Source organism: Kogia breviceps, chromosome 1 (genome assembly GCF_026419965.1).
Source record: "Kogia breviceps isolate mKogBre1 chromosome 1, mKogBre1 haplotype 1, whole genome shotgun sequence".
NCBI classification, from domain to species: domain Eukaryota; kingdom Metazoa; phylum Chordata; class Mammalia; order Artiodactyla; family Physeteridae; genus Kogia; species Kogia breviceps.
Genome location: NC_081310.1, coordinates 156,370,007 through 156,383,459, shown reverse-complemented (window position 1 = coordinate 156,383,459; position 13,453 = coordinate 156,370,007). Strand labels below are relative to the sequence as shown.

The window sequence follows — 13,453 nt, the reverse complement described above, 5'->3', positions numbered from 1 at the left end:
ACCTGGATATCTATTTTCTTCTTTAGGTTTGGGAAGTTTACAGCCATAATTTCTTCAAATACATGTTTTTTGTTTTTTGTTTGTTTTTGTTTTGCACGGTACACGGGCCTCTCACTGTTGTGGCCTCTCCTGTTGCGGAGCACAGGCTCTGGACGTGCAGGCTCAGCGGCCATGGTTCACGGGCCCAGCCGCTCCACGGCATGTGGGATCTTCCCGGACCGGGGCACAAACCTGTGTCCCCTGTATCAGCAGGCTGACTCTCAACCACTGCGCCACCAGGGAAGCCCCAAATACATTTTTGATCTTCTTTTCTCTCTCTCCTTCTGGAACTCCTATTGTGTGTAGGTTGGCACGCTTTTTATTAGCCCATAGATCTCATATATTGCTTTCATTTTTTTTTTTCTTGTTTGTCTTTCTGTCTGCTGTTCTGATTAGGTAGTTTCCATTATTCTATCTTCCAGATCACTTATTTGTTCTTCTGTGTCATTTAGTCTGCTATCCATTACTTCTAGATCGGTTTTTATCTCGGCAATTGAATTGTCTAATTTTGATTGGTTCATCTTTATAGTTTCTAGTTCCTTTTTACAGTGATCTGCATTTCTATCAATAATCTTTCTTAATTCCTTTAGCAGTTTTATTACTTCTTTTTTGAACTTGGGGTCTTATAGACTGGTGAGGTCTGTTTCATTATTTGTTCTTTCAGGGGATTTCTCCTGTTCTTTTAATTGGGAGTAGTTTCTCTGGTTTTTCGTTTTACTTAACTTTCACTGTTTCTATGAATTTAGGAAAACAGTTAACTATTGTGGTCTTAAAAGGGCGTTTTTATGTAGGAGTGTCCCTGTGTAGACTGTGTGTCCAATATTTTTGGTGTGAGGGCTGGTTTTGGTATGGATGCCTGCCACATCTTTCATCAGAGTGTGCTGGCTGTTACCCCTTTATAGGGAGTGTGATTGGTGTTGCGGTGTCCAGAGCCTGCATTGGATGTGAGGCGGGGCCTTCTCTTTGCTCCATGGCCTGTCAGGGGTGGGGTCTGTTCCTCCGTTGTTGGAGTAGAAGCCATGAGGGACAGGTTCAATAAGGCTTTGTTGCCCTTGAGTGTGTGCCCTGCCGTAAAGGAGGTGGTTGCTGAAGCAGGTGAGGCCCGTGTACTCACAGAGGACTTGTGCACTACCTGTGTAAGCATCCATGATTCACTCAGAAGCAGCCCAAGGTCGCATCCCTTTCTCCATTTTGTTCGTCCCAGATCTAGTGCAAGGCTGTGGTGTGGAGTAGGCTGGAGTGGGGGTCAGGGCATTGTGGTTGCAGGAATTGAGGTGGCCGTGCTGCCATCTGGGACCTGGGGTTGCCTCTGTGGCAGAGCTCTCCCAACACCTGGCCACTCCAGATCTGACGCTAAGGTGCAGTGTGGAGTGGGCAGAACTAGGGTGCTCCCACCGGGAAACCATCACTTCATACTCCCACCCAGGGCCTGCCTGACTGCCCAAGATTCAGCGCCTAGCCACTGTGTGTTCTTGTGGCACTGCCCAGTGTGTGCACTGACAATGTCTGCTGCAGCTAGACTTGCTACTGCTGTTTGGATGCTGACAGTGGGTTTTGCAGCTACCCCCAAATCATATCTCAGGCCTTCCAGGCTGTCTCTGTAGCTAGACTGAGTCCTCTCCCAGGATCTGCCTGCCTGAGATTCAGTGCTTAGCCTCTGTGTGTTCTTGTGGTGCCGCTTGGTGCGTGCACTGACGGTGTCTGCTCGGTTTGGCTCACCACCCTGGTGCGTACATGTTGACAGTGGTCTCCATCGTTGTGCTCAGATCACACCCCAAGCACCCTGGTCTGTCTCTGCGCAGCTAGACTGAATCTTTGCCATGATCGCACACCAGGCTGTGGTGTGGAGTGACTGTGGCTGAGGCACTGGCCCCTTGGGATTGGGAAGTGCAGCGAGGCAGCAGCCTCCAGTACAGGTCTCTCTCCACTGTGATTGTTAGCAAGCCAGCATACGCGCATTCCTCTCGAGTAGAGTCTAGGCTTCTCCAGCCCCTCTATCTGTGTCAGCGGATTTCCCAGCAGTCACGGGGGCTTCCCAGGGTGAGGATCCATCCATGTGGACCTTCTCTTCCTTACAGAGCACTGCCAGGGGTGCCAGTCCCAACCTGATGCTTTTTTTTTTCTCTGTCCTATCTAATCACATGGAGATCTTTCTTGCAGCTTTGGTTGTATAGCAGATCTTCTGCCAGTTTCCAGTTGGATTTCTGTGAGAATTGTTCCACATGTAGATGTATTTTTGATGTTTGTGGGGGGAGGTGAGCTCCACGTCCTCCTATTCCACCATCTTGATCCTCCTCCGCCTATCCGCAGCGGTGTTCTTTGTAGCAAAAGGAATCCCACATTGTATTGTATCTAGTGCTCATGTCCCTTTAGTCTCCTTCAGCCTATGGAAGACTTTCTCAGTCTTGTCAGGTTTCTTGATCTTACCACTTTTGAAGATTACAAACCAGTTATTTTGTGGAAAGTCCATCAGTGTATTTCCTTGTGACCATGACCTGGATTATGTATATTTGACTGGAATATCACAGAAGCAATGCTATATTCTTGTTGCATCCCATCAGGTGCACATAATTTCAAATGTCCCATTACTGATGATGTTCACCTTAGTCCCTTGAATGAGGTAGGGGTTTGCCAAGCTTCTCTGCTGTAAAGTTACTCTTTTCCCCTTTGTAATTAGTATTTTATAGGGAGGTACTTTGAAATGATACAAATATCTTACTCATCAAACCATCAACATAATCATTTATATCAGTGGATTTATGGTTTCTTACTTTATTCATTGAGTTATAATCTATTACTGTGGTTGTTATGCTCAAATTTTCTCAGATTTGGTCAGTGGGAATGCCTTCAAATTTGCTTCTATGTCCTTTTGACTTGTCTCCATTTTTAGAGCACTTCTTGCTTTCTGTCACAAGATGTTCAAGGCTCAAATTGTGCTTTCCTTGCCTTAGCTCTAGAATCAGCCATTTTTCGCAAGGAGGGCCTGGCTCTTTTTGGTGGAAAATGATATTTAGAAGTCAAGTAGGTATATTCATAAGTACAGGGGTGAGGGGAGGAGGGTGCTCACTGCTCCAATGCTGTGTATGTGTGTATGAGCTCTCACTGGTATCTCCAGTTCTAATCCAACATCCTCTCTTTCTGTATTTTTAACAGTAGCTTCTATTATTCTTAACATATTTATTTGTTTGATCAATCCCCCTGTATTTAATCCCCCTCCTGTCACCACCAGTGTCCCCTCTCCCCTGGGGAACCTTCCTCACCTCACTTGGATTCCTGATTCCCTCCATCAGGCTGCTGCCCCAGCACAGTGCCCTCCTCATCCTACATGCACTCTGTCTCCCCACGCTGCTTAACCACCCTGCATGAATCTCTTCCTCATCCTGCGTGGGTCCTCACTCCCCTCAGCAGGCCACCTCCTGCCATGAGTGGCTGCCCTTCTCACCCTGCTTAGCTGGCCAGTCCGCAATGAGGATGCCTATCTCCACTGGCCGGTCTCTGATACCCCTCACCCCACAGCATCCCTCCTATGCAGATGTCTTCCTCAACCTGCTTGGGCTTTGACACCTGCACAGGGCTGTCCCCTGTGTGGACATCTCTCTTCCCCTGCTCTGGGCCACTGGTGCTTTTTTTCCCCACACCTAATGGCTGCTGGACTGAATTGTTAGGGAAGGGAAGGCTCATAGGCCTGGCTTTCTGTCTTGGCCTCCTCTGTTTACTAGCTGGGTTTAGTCGGTAAGTTATTTTCCCTCTGTGAGCCTTGGTTCTGTATTTGGAAAATGGAGCCAGTAATACCTTTCTTAGTGTCGTGGGAGAGGACTGAGTGCTTTATACTCCATGACTCTGTAAGGGAGGCATTCAGCTAATGACAGTTGCATGTCTTTAACGTTTCCCCAGACTTGGCCTCAACATGGCTAGTGCTGCTGAAGCCCTTTATTTGTATCTGACTCCTGCTCCTCTGTTCATCCTGCAGGTCTACTTTGAGGATGACGACAGGTCAGAACTGTACCGGGTGCCTCCCAAGAGCACCCTGTTGCAGGTGCTGCAGCACCCCAGGTGAGTCACCTTCATGGGGCTGAGGAGACCTAAAAGGATGCTCAGGCACCATCCCAGGGATACAGCCAGGTTCTCGTTCCACCACTGAGTGTTTGCCTTGTATTCCCCTCCCTTCTGCCCTGGATACAAAACTGTGTGAGACAGCGACCACAGAGACTGTCCTGAGCCATCAGCCAAACAGGTTGCAGTGTGATGCCTCAGCCCATTGCACTGCAGCCATGACGTCCTCAGGGAGAGGTCAGTGGGGCTGGTTGAGAAAGAAGAAGCTGCCTGGCTTTTGAACCAAAAACAGCTGGGATGGCCCTCCTGTTCCTAATTGTGCCTGTGTCCCCTGATATTGTCATATGGAAAGAGCATTGGCTCTTGATGTCAGACACCGTCATTTAGTGGCTCTTTGGCTCTGAGCACATACTGCCTCCCTGGGGCTCTTTCTTCATCTCTAAAATGGGGATAATAATTGTTGCCTACATATTTCTCAGGTATTTGAGAGAGTAGGAGTCACAGAGCTCTGATGAACTAAGGGTCAGTCTTGCTGTGAGAGGGCACCTTTGTTAGTCGCAGTGGCAGCCAGTTGGATTTGGCAGTTGTCTCTTTCTTCAGCTTTGGGGTGTTCTTGGACTATAAGGGAATGCCCTCAGTAGCTTTGTAAGGTGACTCTTGGGCTACTTTTCCCTAAGCTTTGAGTGAAGCAAATGTCTTGCATCTACGCTAACAGAGCTAGGGCAACGAGGGTGGTTGGGCGTGGTAGGAAATGTGGCTGGAGGACCAGGTTAGGGCCGTGCGCAACAGCCTTGAATGCCCTAAGGAGCACGAACTCTATCCTGACGGTGGTGTATGGAGCCCCAGGGGGTGTTCAGGTAAAATTTACCAAGTAATGTACAGAGCTTGTGTACTCTTCAGTGGTGAAGCCTGAAGTAGAGGGTGGATTGAAGAGAAGTATAGGAGGCACGTTGGGATGGGAGTTGGTGATGTGCTGACTGACTTGGCGTGGGTGTCCAGCTGGCCTTGATGCTTCTGCTTCGGCCTGGCAGGCAGGAGGTGAAGGTTTCTTCAGATACGATCCATGACTTCTCTTGGCAGCACTTTTTTCTGGCCCTAAGTCTCCCTTCTAGTTTATAGACAAATTTTTAGCTGTTCATTTTCTCAGTTGTTAGCAGATTACCCAGAATTCTTTAAAGGCCCAAGGTCTACTCTATCCCGTCTTCCAGAAAATGGGGGAGAAATCTAAACAGAAAGCAGACTGATTTGTGGAGGAAAACCAGTGTCATGCTTCTCAGAAAGTGTAAATGCATTGGAAATGATTATTTTTTAAATGACTAACATAGGCAGGAGGCTTAGCACGGGTGACTGGCAACTTCAGACCCTGAACTGGGTGCTGGGCCAAGCTACAGGCTCCTCTGTGCGTACCCAAGCCCATGGGGTGCTGCTAACACCCCTGGACCCGGGAGGCCAAGACCTTGCCTAGCCTGCCCACTCCATTGCTTTATGCCCAACAGCTGCAAATGCTCTAGTGACCCGCACCTCCTGGCTTTTGCTCCCCCATGCCCCATCTCTACCCCTTTTTCAGTTAATGCAAGCTGAGACATGGCAGCTTCCCGGAAGCCTTTCCTGATTCCCCTTTCCCATAGAGGGAATCATGTCCCTTGGCCTAACACCGTACCTCACAGATGCTTCTATAGTTGTGCCTTGCTGTCATTATTTATCTCCCTCCCCCCAGAGAGGGATGGTGAATTTTGTTTGTTGTTTAATGTGTGTTTTCAGCAAGGGGTCTGGCTTACCCTGGGCACTCACTGTTGAATGAAGGAAGGAAAGCATGTTCTTGTTTTATTTCACATTTAGCCATAGACATACATGATGCTATAGGACTTGCCCAAAGGTTCTCGCTAGGTTCTAAGGGAGAGAGGGTCATGCTAATTTGCAGACTTATAAACAACCAAACAAATAAATATGCTGAACTTGCATTTTAATGTTGACTCATATCTAAAGGTTCACCTTGACTTGTTGGGAAGGTCCATGGATGATTAAGATTGCAATTCAATTAACCCCTCTCTTTTATTGTGTTCACTGCAGGTACTTTGTAAAAGCCCTGACACCAGTATTTTTGGTCTGTGTAGGATCCTCTGCTTTTTGCAGGAATTATCTCCGGGGGAGAAGGGTGTGCCAGGTAAAGTGACCGGGCCATGCTGTGAGAGCCAGGTCCCCTGGACCTCCTCCCCGCTCCTCCTCCTCAGCCTGGGGTCTAGCACACTTGAATCAGCAGGACCTACTCCTAGAATCCAGCAGTTTATTTCTGTCACCCTGTGGACAGGCCTTCCCTGCATTGTGGTTGGGGAGGAGCTGCCGACTTCCTGAACTGCAGCCTCTCTGGTCAGAATGCTGAGCTCCAGCTGGTCTTCACTCATCTCTCTTGGTACAAAACTCCGTGCCTTGGTCATGACATCCTTGGACTCACTGTGAGCTGTGTTAACCAACAGCCTCCATCTCTGACCTGAGGAACTCACTGGCCTGTGGACGCTGACTCACAATCCAGTGACGTGGTTCTGAACCTTTGTGGAGTCAGAGGCCTTAGAGAAGCTATGGCTCATGCTGCAGACATACACAAACCATGCGTGTAATTGTAAGGTATCAGAGCTGAGAGACTCGGGCCTCCCGTGACTTCACGAGCACAGACAGCTGCTCTGTGGGGATGCTGTAGATCCCTTGGGGTGAGATGGGGCCAGGAAAGCCAGGTCCTGTTTCTTTATCTATAAAGACCTACAAACTGGGGTCCTCCAGAACCCCTAAAATGTTTGTCACTTTTCCTGATCTTTGCAGCATGGAGAACTGTGACATACTTGGACAGTATGTCACAGTTTTCACATTTCAGAATTTTATGCCTTTTAAACTGGGAAATCTTTTTGTATGTTGAGTCACTGTCATATGTTGTATTTTTGTCTGCAGCTTTTTGCTTCCTCCTTCCTAGAGGATTTTATATACCCTTACCTTGCGTTGCCCACTCCATCCCCCAGGGAAGAGTGTACTTCCCTGCTCCTGATGCAGAGGGATGTGAGTGGACATGTCCAGACCGAGCTTACAGAGCATCGTGTGGTAGGCTTTTGCTCTTTTCCCTCTGCCGTGGGAACATATTTCCCAGAGACGGACTGTTCCTTTAGCCTGGGTGTCAGATGCTAAGACACATGGAGCAGAGCTGAAGCAGCTGGCCTTCAGCCATTGACTGTAACCTGAATGAGAAATAAATGTTTGTTGTAGTAATAAGCACTGAGATTTGAGGGTTGTTTGTTACTATAGCAAAGCTAACTAATACATCATTAAACTGAAACCAGCTGCTATACTTAAGATCGACCAGTTTGGGGTTTTGTGCTGTGCCTGCCTTCGTCTTTGAAGCGCATTTTGCTGTGGAATACTTACAAAGGACCAGGCAGCTTTCTTCCAGGTGCAGGTCCCCCTGCCTGTGGCCAGAGAGCCGAAGTCCAGCCTCCATCCTAAGCCTGGCTTAGGCCACACTGAGGCCATCCTCTCTCACTTTCCAGCTGGACTCCATGCTTTGTGTAAGAGGCTAACATTCAGCTAGCAGCAACCCCAGCAGGCATTGCAGGGTTCCCTGCAGGAGCCACCACACTCTCATGGGGCAGAGCAGGTTCCAGGGTGCCGCCTTACTCACCTGTGACACAGACTGGATACCGTGCCCCTTTCTGGACACTGAGGCTAGGGTGAGATGCCAGATGATAGCAAATTGTACGGTCAAAAATATACGCACCTTGAGAACGATCCTTACGTGAACATCATCCCCGTCACCCAGCCCTCTTGTAAGACTCTCGGCAGTCAAGTCCTCAGTCGTTTCTGCTCCACCTTCAGTCCCTGCCCCAGCTCCAGCTGGGGTGGGACACAGGCCGAAAGGGGAGAAAAGGGACTTAGGATGGCGGGCTGTGAGACCAGAGGTAGGATCCTGATGCTGCTGACTTGCTGTGACTGTGAGTGAGGGACAGCCACGTGGAGAATGGTCCCTGTTCCCCCCTCACAGGCATGTCTGCGGCAAAGTGCCATGTGTAGTGCCTGGCACATAATTACTAATAACCAACTCTTAACTCAGTGAACTTTACACAGGGTCACAAATCCGTGCACACCCGTAGCGCTTAGACCAGTGATTCTCAACCAGAGGCAGCTTTGCATCCCGGGGGGACATTTGCCAATATCTAGAGACATTTTTGGTTGTCACAACTTGGTGGAGTGCTAGTGGGTGGAGGCCAGGGATGCTGCTAAACATCCTACAGTGCACAGGACAGCCCTCACAGCAAAGATATCTGGCCCAAATTGTCACTAGTGCTGAATTAGAGAAAGGCTGCACTAAACCTTCCAGAAGGTAAGCTGTCAGTGGGCAGGAGCCAGGTGAGGGGCTGGTCTGACTGCCCAGGCCTGACACACAGTGGGAACTCAGTGAGTGTGTGCTGATGAGTGGATGGAAGAATGAAGGAACTAATGAATGAAAAGAAATTAGCCAGAGTCCTGTCCCAAGGCCCCACTTGCATACACACAAGCACTAGTAAAGGCATTCCCAAGCTCACACCCAATGTGGCTGCCTTACCTCTTCCAGGAAGGCTCCTGGCCTCCCAGTCCATGGCTCTGCCTCCTCTGACTTCTGCCATCCTCTAAGGGTCACCAGGCGAGTGAACCCAGTTCGGACTTAGGAGTGACCTACAGAAGTGAGGATGAGAACCTGGCTGGGGTGAGGAGCAGGGGGCCCCGTGAGCCCCACCTGCCTGGCATGTGTGCCCACACCCCCTTCCAGAGCACAAGGCCTCAGCCAGCCTTGCCCCACTGCAGTGGCTATGATGGTGGGCAGCGCAGCCCAGCTGAGCACAGCCAGGAGTGTGGGGGAAGGGCCCTAGGCACTACCCTTCCTCAGGGGCGGAGCCTGTGGGGTTGGGGGACAGGTGGCCCTCATGTGAAGCGGATGCGTGAGGTGGGACCTGTGGGCCTGGCCTTCACCTGGTGCCTGCCCGGCCACCTGCCCATGCCTGGGATTCCAGCAGAGCCTAATCAAAGCTCCCCACAAGTTCTTAACCTCTCATCACCTCATTTTACAGAAACTTAGGCCCAGAGGAGGGACAAGGAACCAGCATCCTTGGCATCCCCGACTTGAGGCAGAGCCTTTCCCACCATCCCAGGGCCCCTCCTTCCCACAAGACTAGAGTGTGGCCCTTCCCAGGGCCAGGGGTCAGGGATGGAGGCGAGACCCCCCACACACACCCTGTCTGGTTACCTCTGTGGATTTAGGGTGGTAGCTGGAGAATTGGGTGGAGAAACAAAGCCCTCTTAAGCCAACCCCTGATGAAACACACTGCTGGCAGTTGCACAAGGGCAGGCAGAGAGATGATGGCCATCAATACGGAGTGCAAGCACTGTGCAAACCATGTACCTGAATTCTCTCATTCTAACAGCCATGCTCTCAGGTCTGTGATCCCAATTTTATGAGTAAGGAGATGGGGGCACGCAGTCTCACCAATGAGTGTCAGAGCCAGGATCTGAACCCCAGCATCTCACTCCAGAGCCCCCCTGCCTCCTTTCCCATGTTCCTTTCATTCCATTTGCTTTACAAACATTTAATGGGCACCAACCAAGGGCAGGGCATCAGACAGCCTCTGCCTTCAGGGTCATGCTGTTGAGTGGGTGTCAACCTAACGCTGGGCTGAGAACTGCTCCAGTGAAGAGAAATGCAGCCGCTACAAGCAAGTCTGTCCATGCCCCTGCTCCCTGTTCCCCCATCAACACTCTTGGTGTGGCATTCAAGGCCCTTTAGGGTCTGGCCCTTTATCTCTGCAGCTCCCTCTGTCTCCAGCCTCTTTAGCCCAGCCATCCTGGCCTCGGTTCAGCTATAGGGCAGGATGGTGCACTGGCTAGAGTATCAGCTCTGGAACCACGCTGCCTGCCTTCTAATTCCAGCCCCATGACCCACTAGCTGAGTGGCCTCGGGCACCGGTCCTCAAGTTTCCTCATCTGCAAAATGAGGATAACAGCATCTACCTCATGCAGATGCTGTAAGAATTAAATGAATTAATCTATGTGTAGCACATGGCACACAGCTTGCCTCATACCAAGTGTTTATTTAATCTATGGAACTTAACTTTTTATTCTCCAGTCTTGCCATGCTCTTAGCTTTGGACTTTTGCACAGTTTCCTCTGTCTGGAAGACTCTTTCTTCCACTTCTTCCCCTCCCTCCATTCCCACTGTTCCCCCCTTTACTATTTAACACCTAGTCTTCCATTAGGCCCAGGTGCCTCTTCCAGGAAGCCCTCCTGGCTTCTTATTCACACGTCCCATGATACCTGCACCACCCTACACTTATACTACACAGTAATTGTCTGCTTACTGGATGGTTGCTCCCACTTCTCTGGAAACTGAGTCAAGGACCCTGAACTGTGCATCGTTTACTCCCAGGACGTAGCACAGCACCTGCTCAGCACACAGCAGGTGCACAACAAATAATTACTGACTGATGACACAGGCAGGAGTGATGAATTCTGAACAGATGGAGTGCAGGGAGCCACCACACATGACGGATGTGGGCCGTTCAGTTGAAGAAGGGATTGGTGGGGTTGGGAGAGGAGGGAGGGTCTTCAAGCAAAGGCAAGGAGCCTTGAAAGGACATATTCCAGGGGTAGCATGCAGGTTGGCTGGGCTTGGTAGTAACGGCTGCCATCTATTGGGCACTTAGGATATGCGAGACAGCGTCCTAGAGTGCTTCATGTGGATGGGCTCAATCCTTGCAACACCTCTGGGAGTCCAGGAGCTCAGCAACATTTTACTGAGAAGAAAAGTGGCACAGAGAGGATAAGCAGCTTACAGAGCCAGCTAGTGAAGAGTGGGCCAGAACTTGAATTCAGGACTCCCCTAAGCCCCTCAGGAGATAGTAACAGTAGCAAGACTGGGCCTCTGCCTCCAGGAGTTGGCAACAAACCCAGAGGCCCTTGCCTACTCACTCCAAGGTCATGGTAAAGTCTTGGCCCTCACTGTGACCTGCAATGTCCCCGACATGTCTACCTGGGTAGAAGAAGCCAGCCTGCAGAAACCCCTGCCAGCACCCAACATCCTGCCCATGGCACTTCCGTCAGACCACGCACTTTCTGGGTGAGCTGGGCAGCAAGTTCTCTCCTTGTACATGGGGTGTCCTCACCGGTAAGTGCCTCCACCTCACTCTCCCGGCCCTACACGGTTTTAACCACAAGCTTATGAGCAGCCTTGAGAGCTGCTGGCTTAATAGGAGTGGACACCATCCCCACACGGAGGAGGGGCCCGAACATGGGAGCCTAAAGTTGCCACCCCATTGTGGTGGCCCACGTGCACTACCCACCCACCTACTGAGCGCAGAGGACTAACTGACCTACCTTCCATAAGGGCAACTGCCACTTCACAAGCACCTGCTGTGAGCAGGCACTGCTGTCCCCGTTCTACCGATGAGGAAGCACAGGGGTATGAGAAGTATCTTGCACGAGGTCACATAGCTACTAAATGGCCCAGGCAGTCTGACACCAGCGTCTCTAGTCTGGGTCACTATGATGTAAGTCATTATTTTAAATTAAGTGAAGTTCCTTGACTTTTTTTCCCCAAAGTTCACAGTAACATCATAAAAATCTTTATTTTCCCATTTTCCACATTATAGAAAACTTAAAAAAATCCTCTTCCTAACCCTAAAACAAAGCTGTGTGTGCCCTTGATGCGTAACAATTCTAAAATGCATTCTGGCATCTAGGAGTAGAAATGGACAGTGGGAGCTCTGTGAAGAGGCCTGGCGCTCAAGTAGTTAAGGAAATGACAATTACGAGATTTCTGCAAAGCTCCTTTTTGATAGCCCAGCAGGTGTTTCTGCCATTAAAACACCGAATATTACTGGAGACCTTGATTTACATTCTAAACTTGATTTACACGACGGTTTTGTTATGCACCAGCCTTTGTCCTCAAGTATTATTTCTGCGAAACATTTCTCAGCCGGTTGCTTCTCCATCTCCCCAAGGAATGAGCAATGATAATACAGCCTGTACCTGTTATTTTGCCAGCAACCCCATTTCATCAATTTATGGCAAGAGGTAACATTGGCAAGTTCAGAAAGGAGAGAGGAAGGTACACGGTTTGAAAATGTCTATCTTTCCTCTGAGGAGATGGAACCATTCTGCAGGCGTTGCTTAATTCTTGCTCATGGCGCTCCCCAGGAAGGTCGTGAAGCACCATATCCAAAAAATAAAACCCAAGTCTCGAGATAATGTTAACAGCAGAACCTGAGCTCCCAATGGGGGTATTTCCTAAGTCATCCCATGTAAGGGAAGCATTTCCTGAGAGCACACTAAGGGTTAAGCTTTTCATATAAGTCAGCTCAGCCAACCCTTAAGACAACCCAGGGAGGTAGGTACCATTAGCATGAGCGCATCTTACAGATGAAGGATCGGAGATACACAGATGCACAAAGGACAAGTTGTTTGTCTAAGATCACATCCCTGCTAAGTGGTGGATTTAGGACTGTCTATTCAAGGTTCTGATCTTTCCACCAAATTATACTGCCTCTGGCTACAGGACACTGGCTAAGTAATCAGGAGACCTGGGTTTCAGTTCAGCTTGACCTTGAGCAAATCACTGTGCTCCTTGTATGTGTCTCCCTTGGAAAATAGAGCATGGGTGCCTGTTTCAAACCTACAGCACTTCTGTAGCTCAAAGGCTGACTCAGCCAGACATCACTCCCTGCAACAAGATGGACCCAAGGTAGCCTAACTTAGGGGATGTAGCACCTGGCCTGCAATCAGGCGGTTTGCCAGTAAGATGGGTTGTGGCAGGTTAATTCCCACTGCAGGCCTGTCTCCCATCTGTGAAACGAGGGCTGGACAGGCACGCTCCAAGTTCTCCCATTCTAAAGGTCCATGATTCTACATCACCCTCAAATCATTCTGCGTCATACACATTTATGAGCGTTTTAAATTAATTGGTTCTCTGTTCCCTGAGTCTGATTTTTTTTTAATGAGGCAAATGCATATTTATTTATTTATTTTTGGTCGCACCCTGCAGCATGTGGGATCTTAGTTCCCCGAGGGACTGAACCCACGCCGCCTGCATTGGGAGGGTGGAGTCTTAACCACTGGACCGCCAGGGAAGTCTGAATCTGATTTTTAAAAGTGTTTATTCTTACATTAGGCTAGCCTTCCATAAATGAGTAGGCTTATGGAGCATAAATTTAAAATTAAAAATATAGATTTAAAGCACCCATTTGCACGAATTCTAATTTCTCTACTTCAGGCTAACTTGATCAGACAGACATAAATAATCTTTTACTTATTGGAATCATTTTGCCCAGGCAGAGGCCATGCGGTATAGTGGGAC

The 13,453-nt window shown here is 49.3% G+C and overlaps 1 protein-coding gene across 3 annotated transcripts in view; it reads left to right on the top strand.

Moving 5' to 3' along the window:
- TTC4 (tetratricopeptide repeat domain 4) overlaps nucleotides 1-7,347 on the top strand; it is a 37,131-nt gene extending 29,784 nt beyond the window's left edge. Inside the window, exons 9-10 of one of the 3 annotated variants that reach the window (XM_059063272.2) lie at nucleotides 4,010-4,092; nucleotides 6,163-7,347. In XM_059063272.2, coding sequence (XP_058919255.1) covers nucleotides 4,010-4,092; nucleotides 6,163-6,265 — 186 coding nt within the window. In that variant the 3' untranslated portion in view covers nucleotides 6,266-7,347. The remainder of the gene's footprint in view (nucleotides 1-4,009; nucleotides 4,093-6,162) is intronic. The other 2 variants (XM_067007159.1, XM_067007148.1) reach the window with 2 other exon arrangements.
- The last annotated feature ends 6,106 nt before the right edge of the window (nucleotides 7,348-13,453 follow it).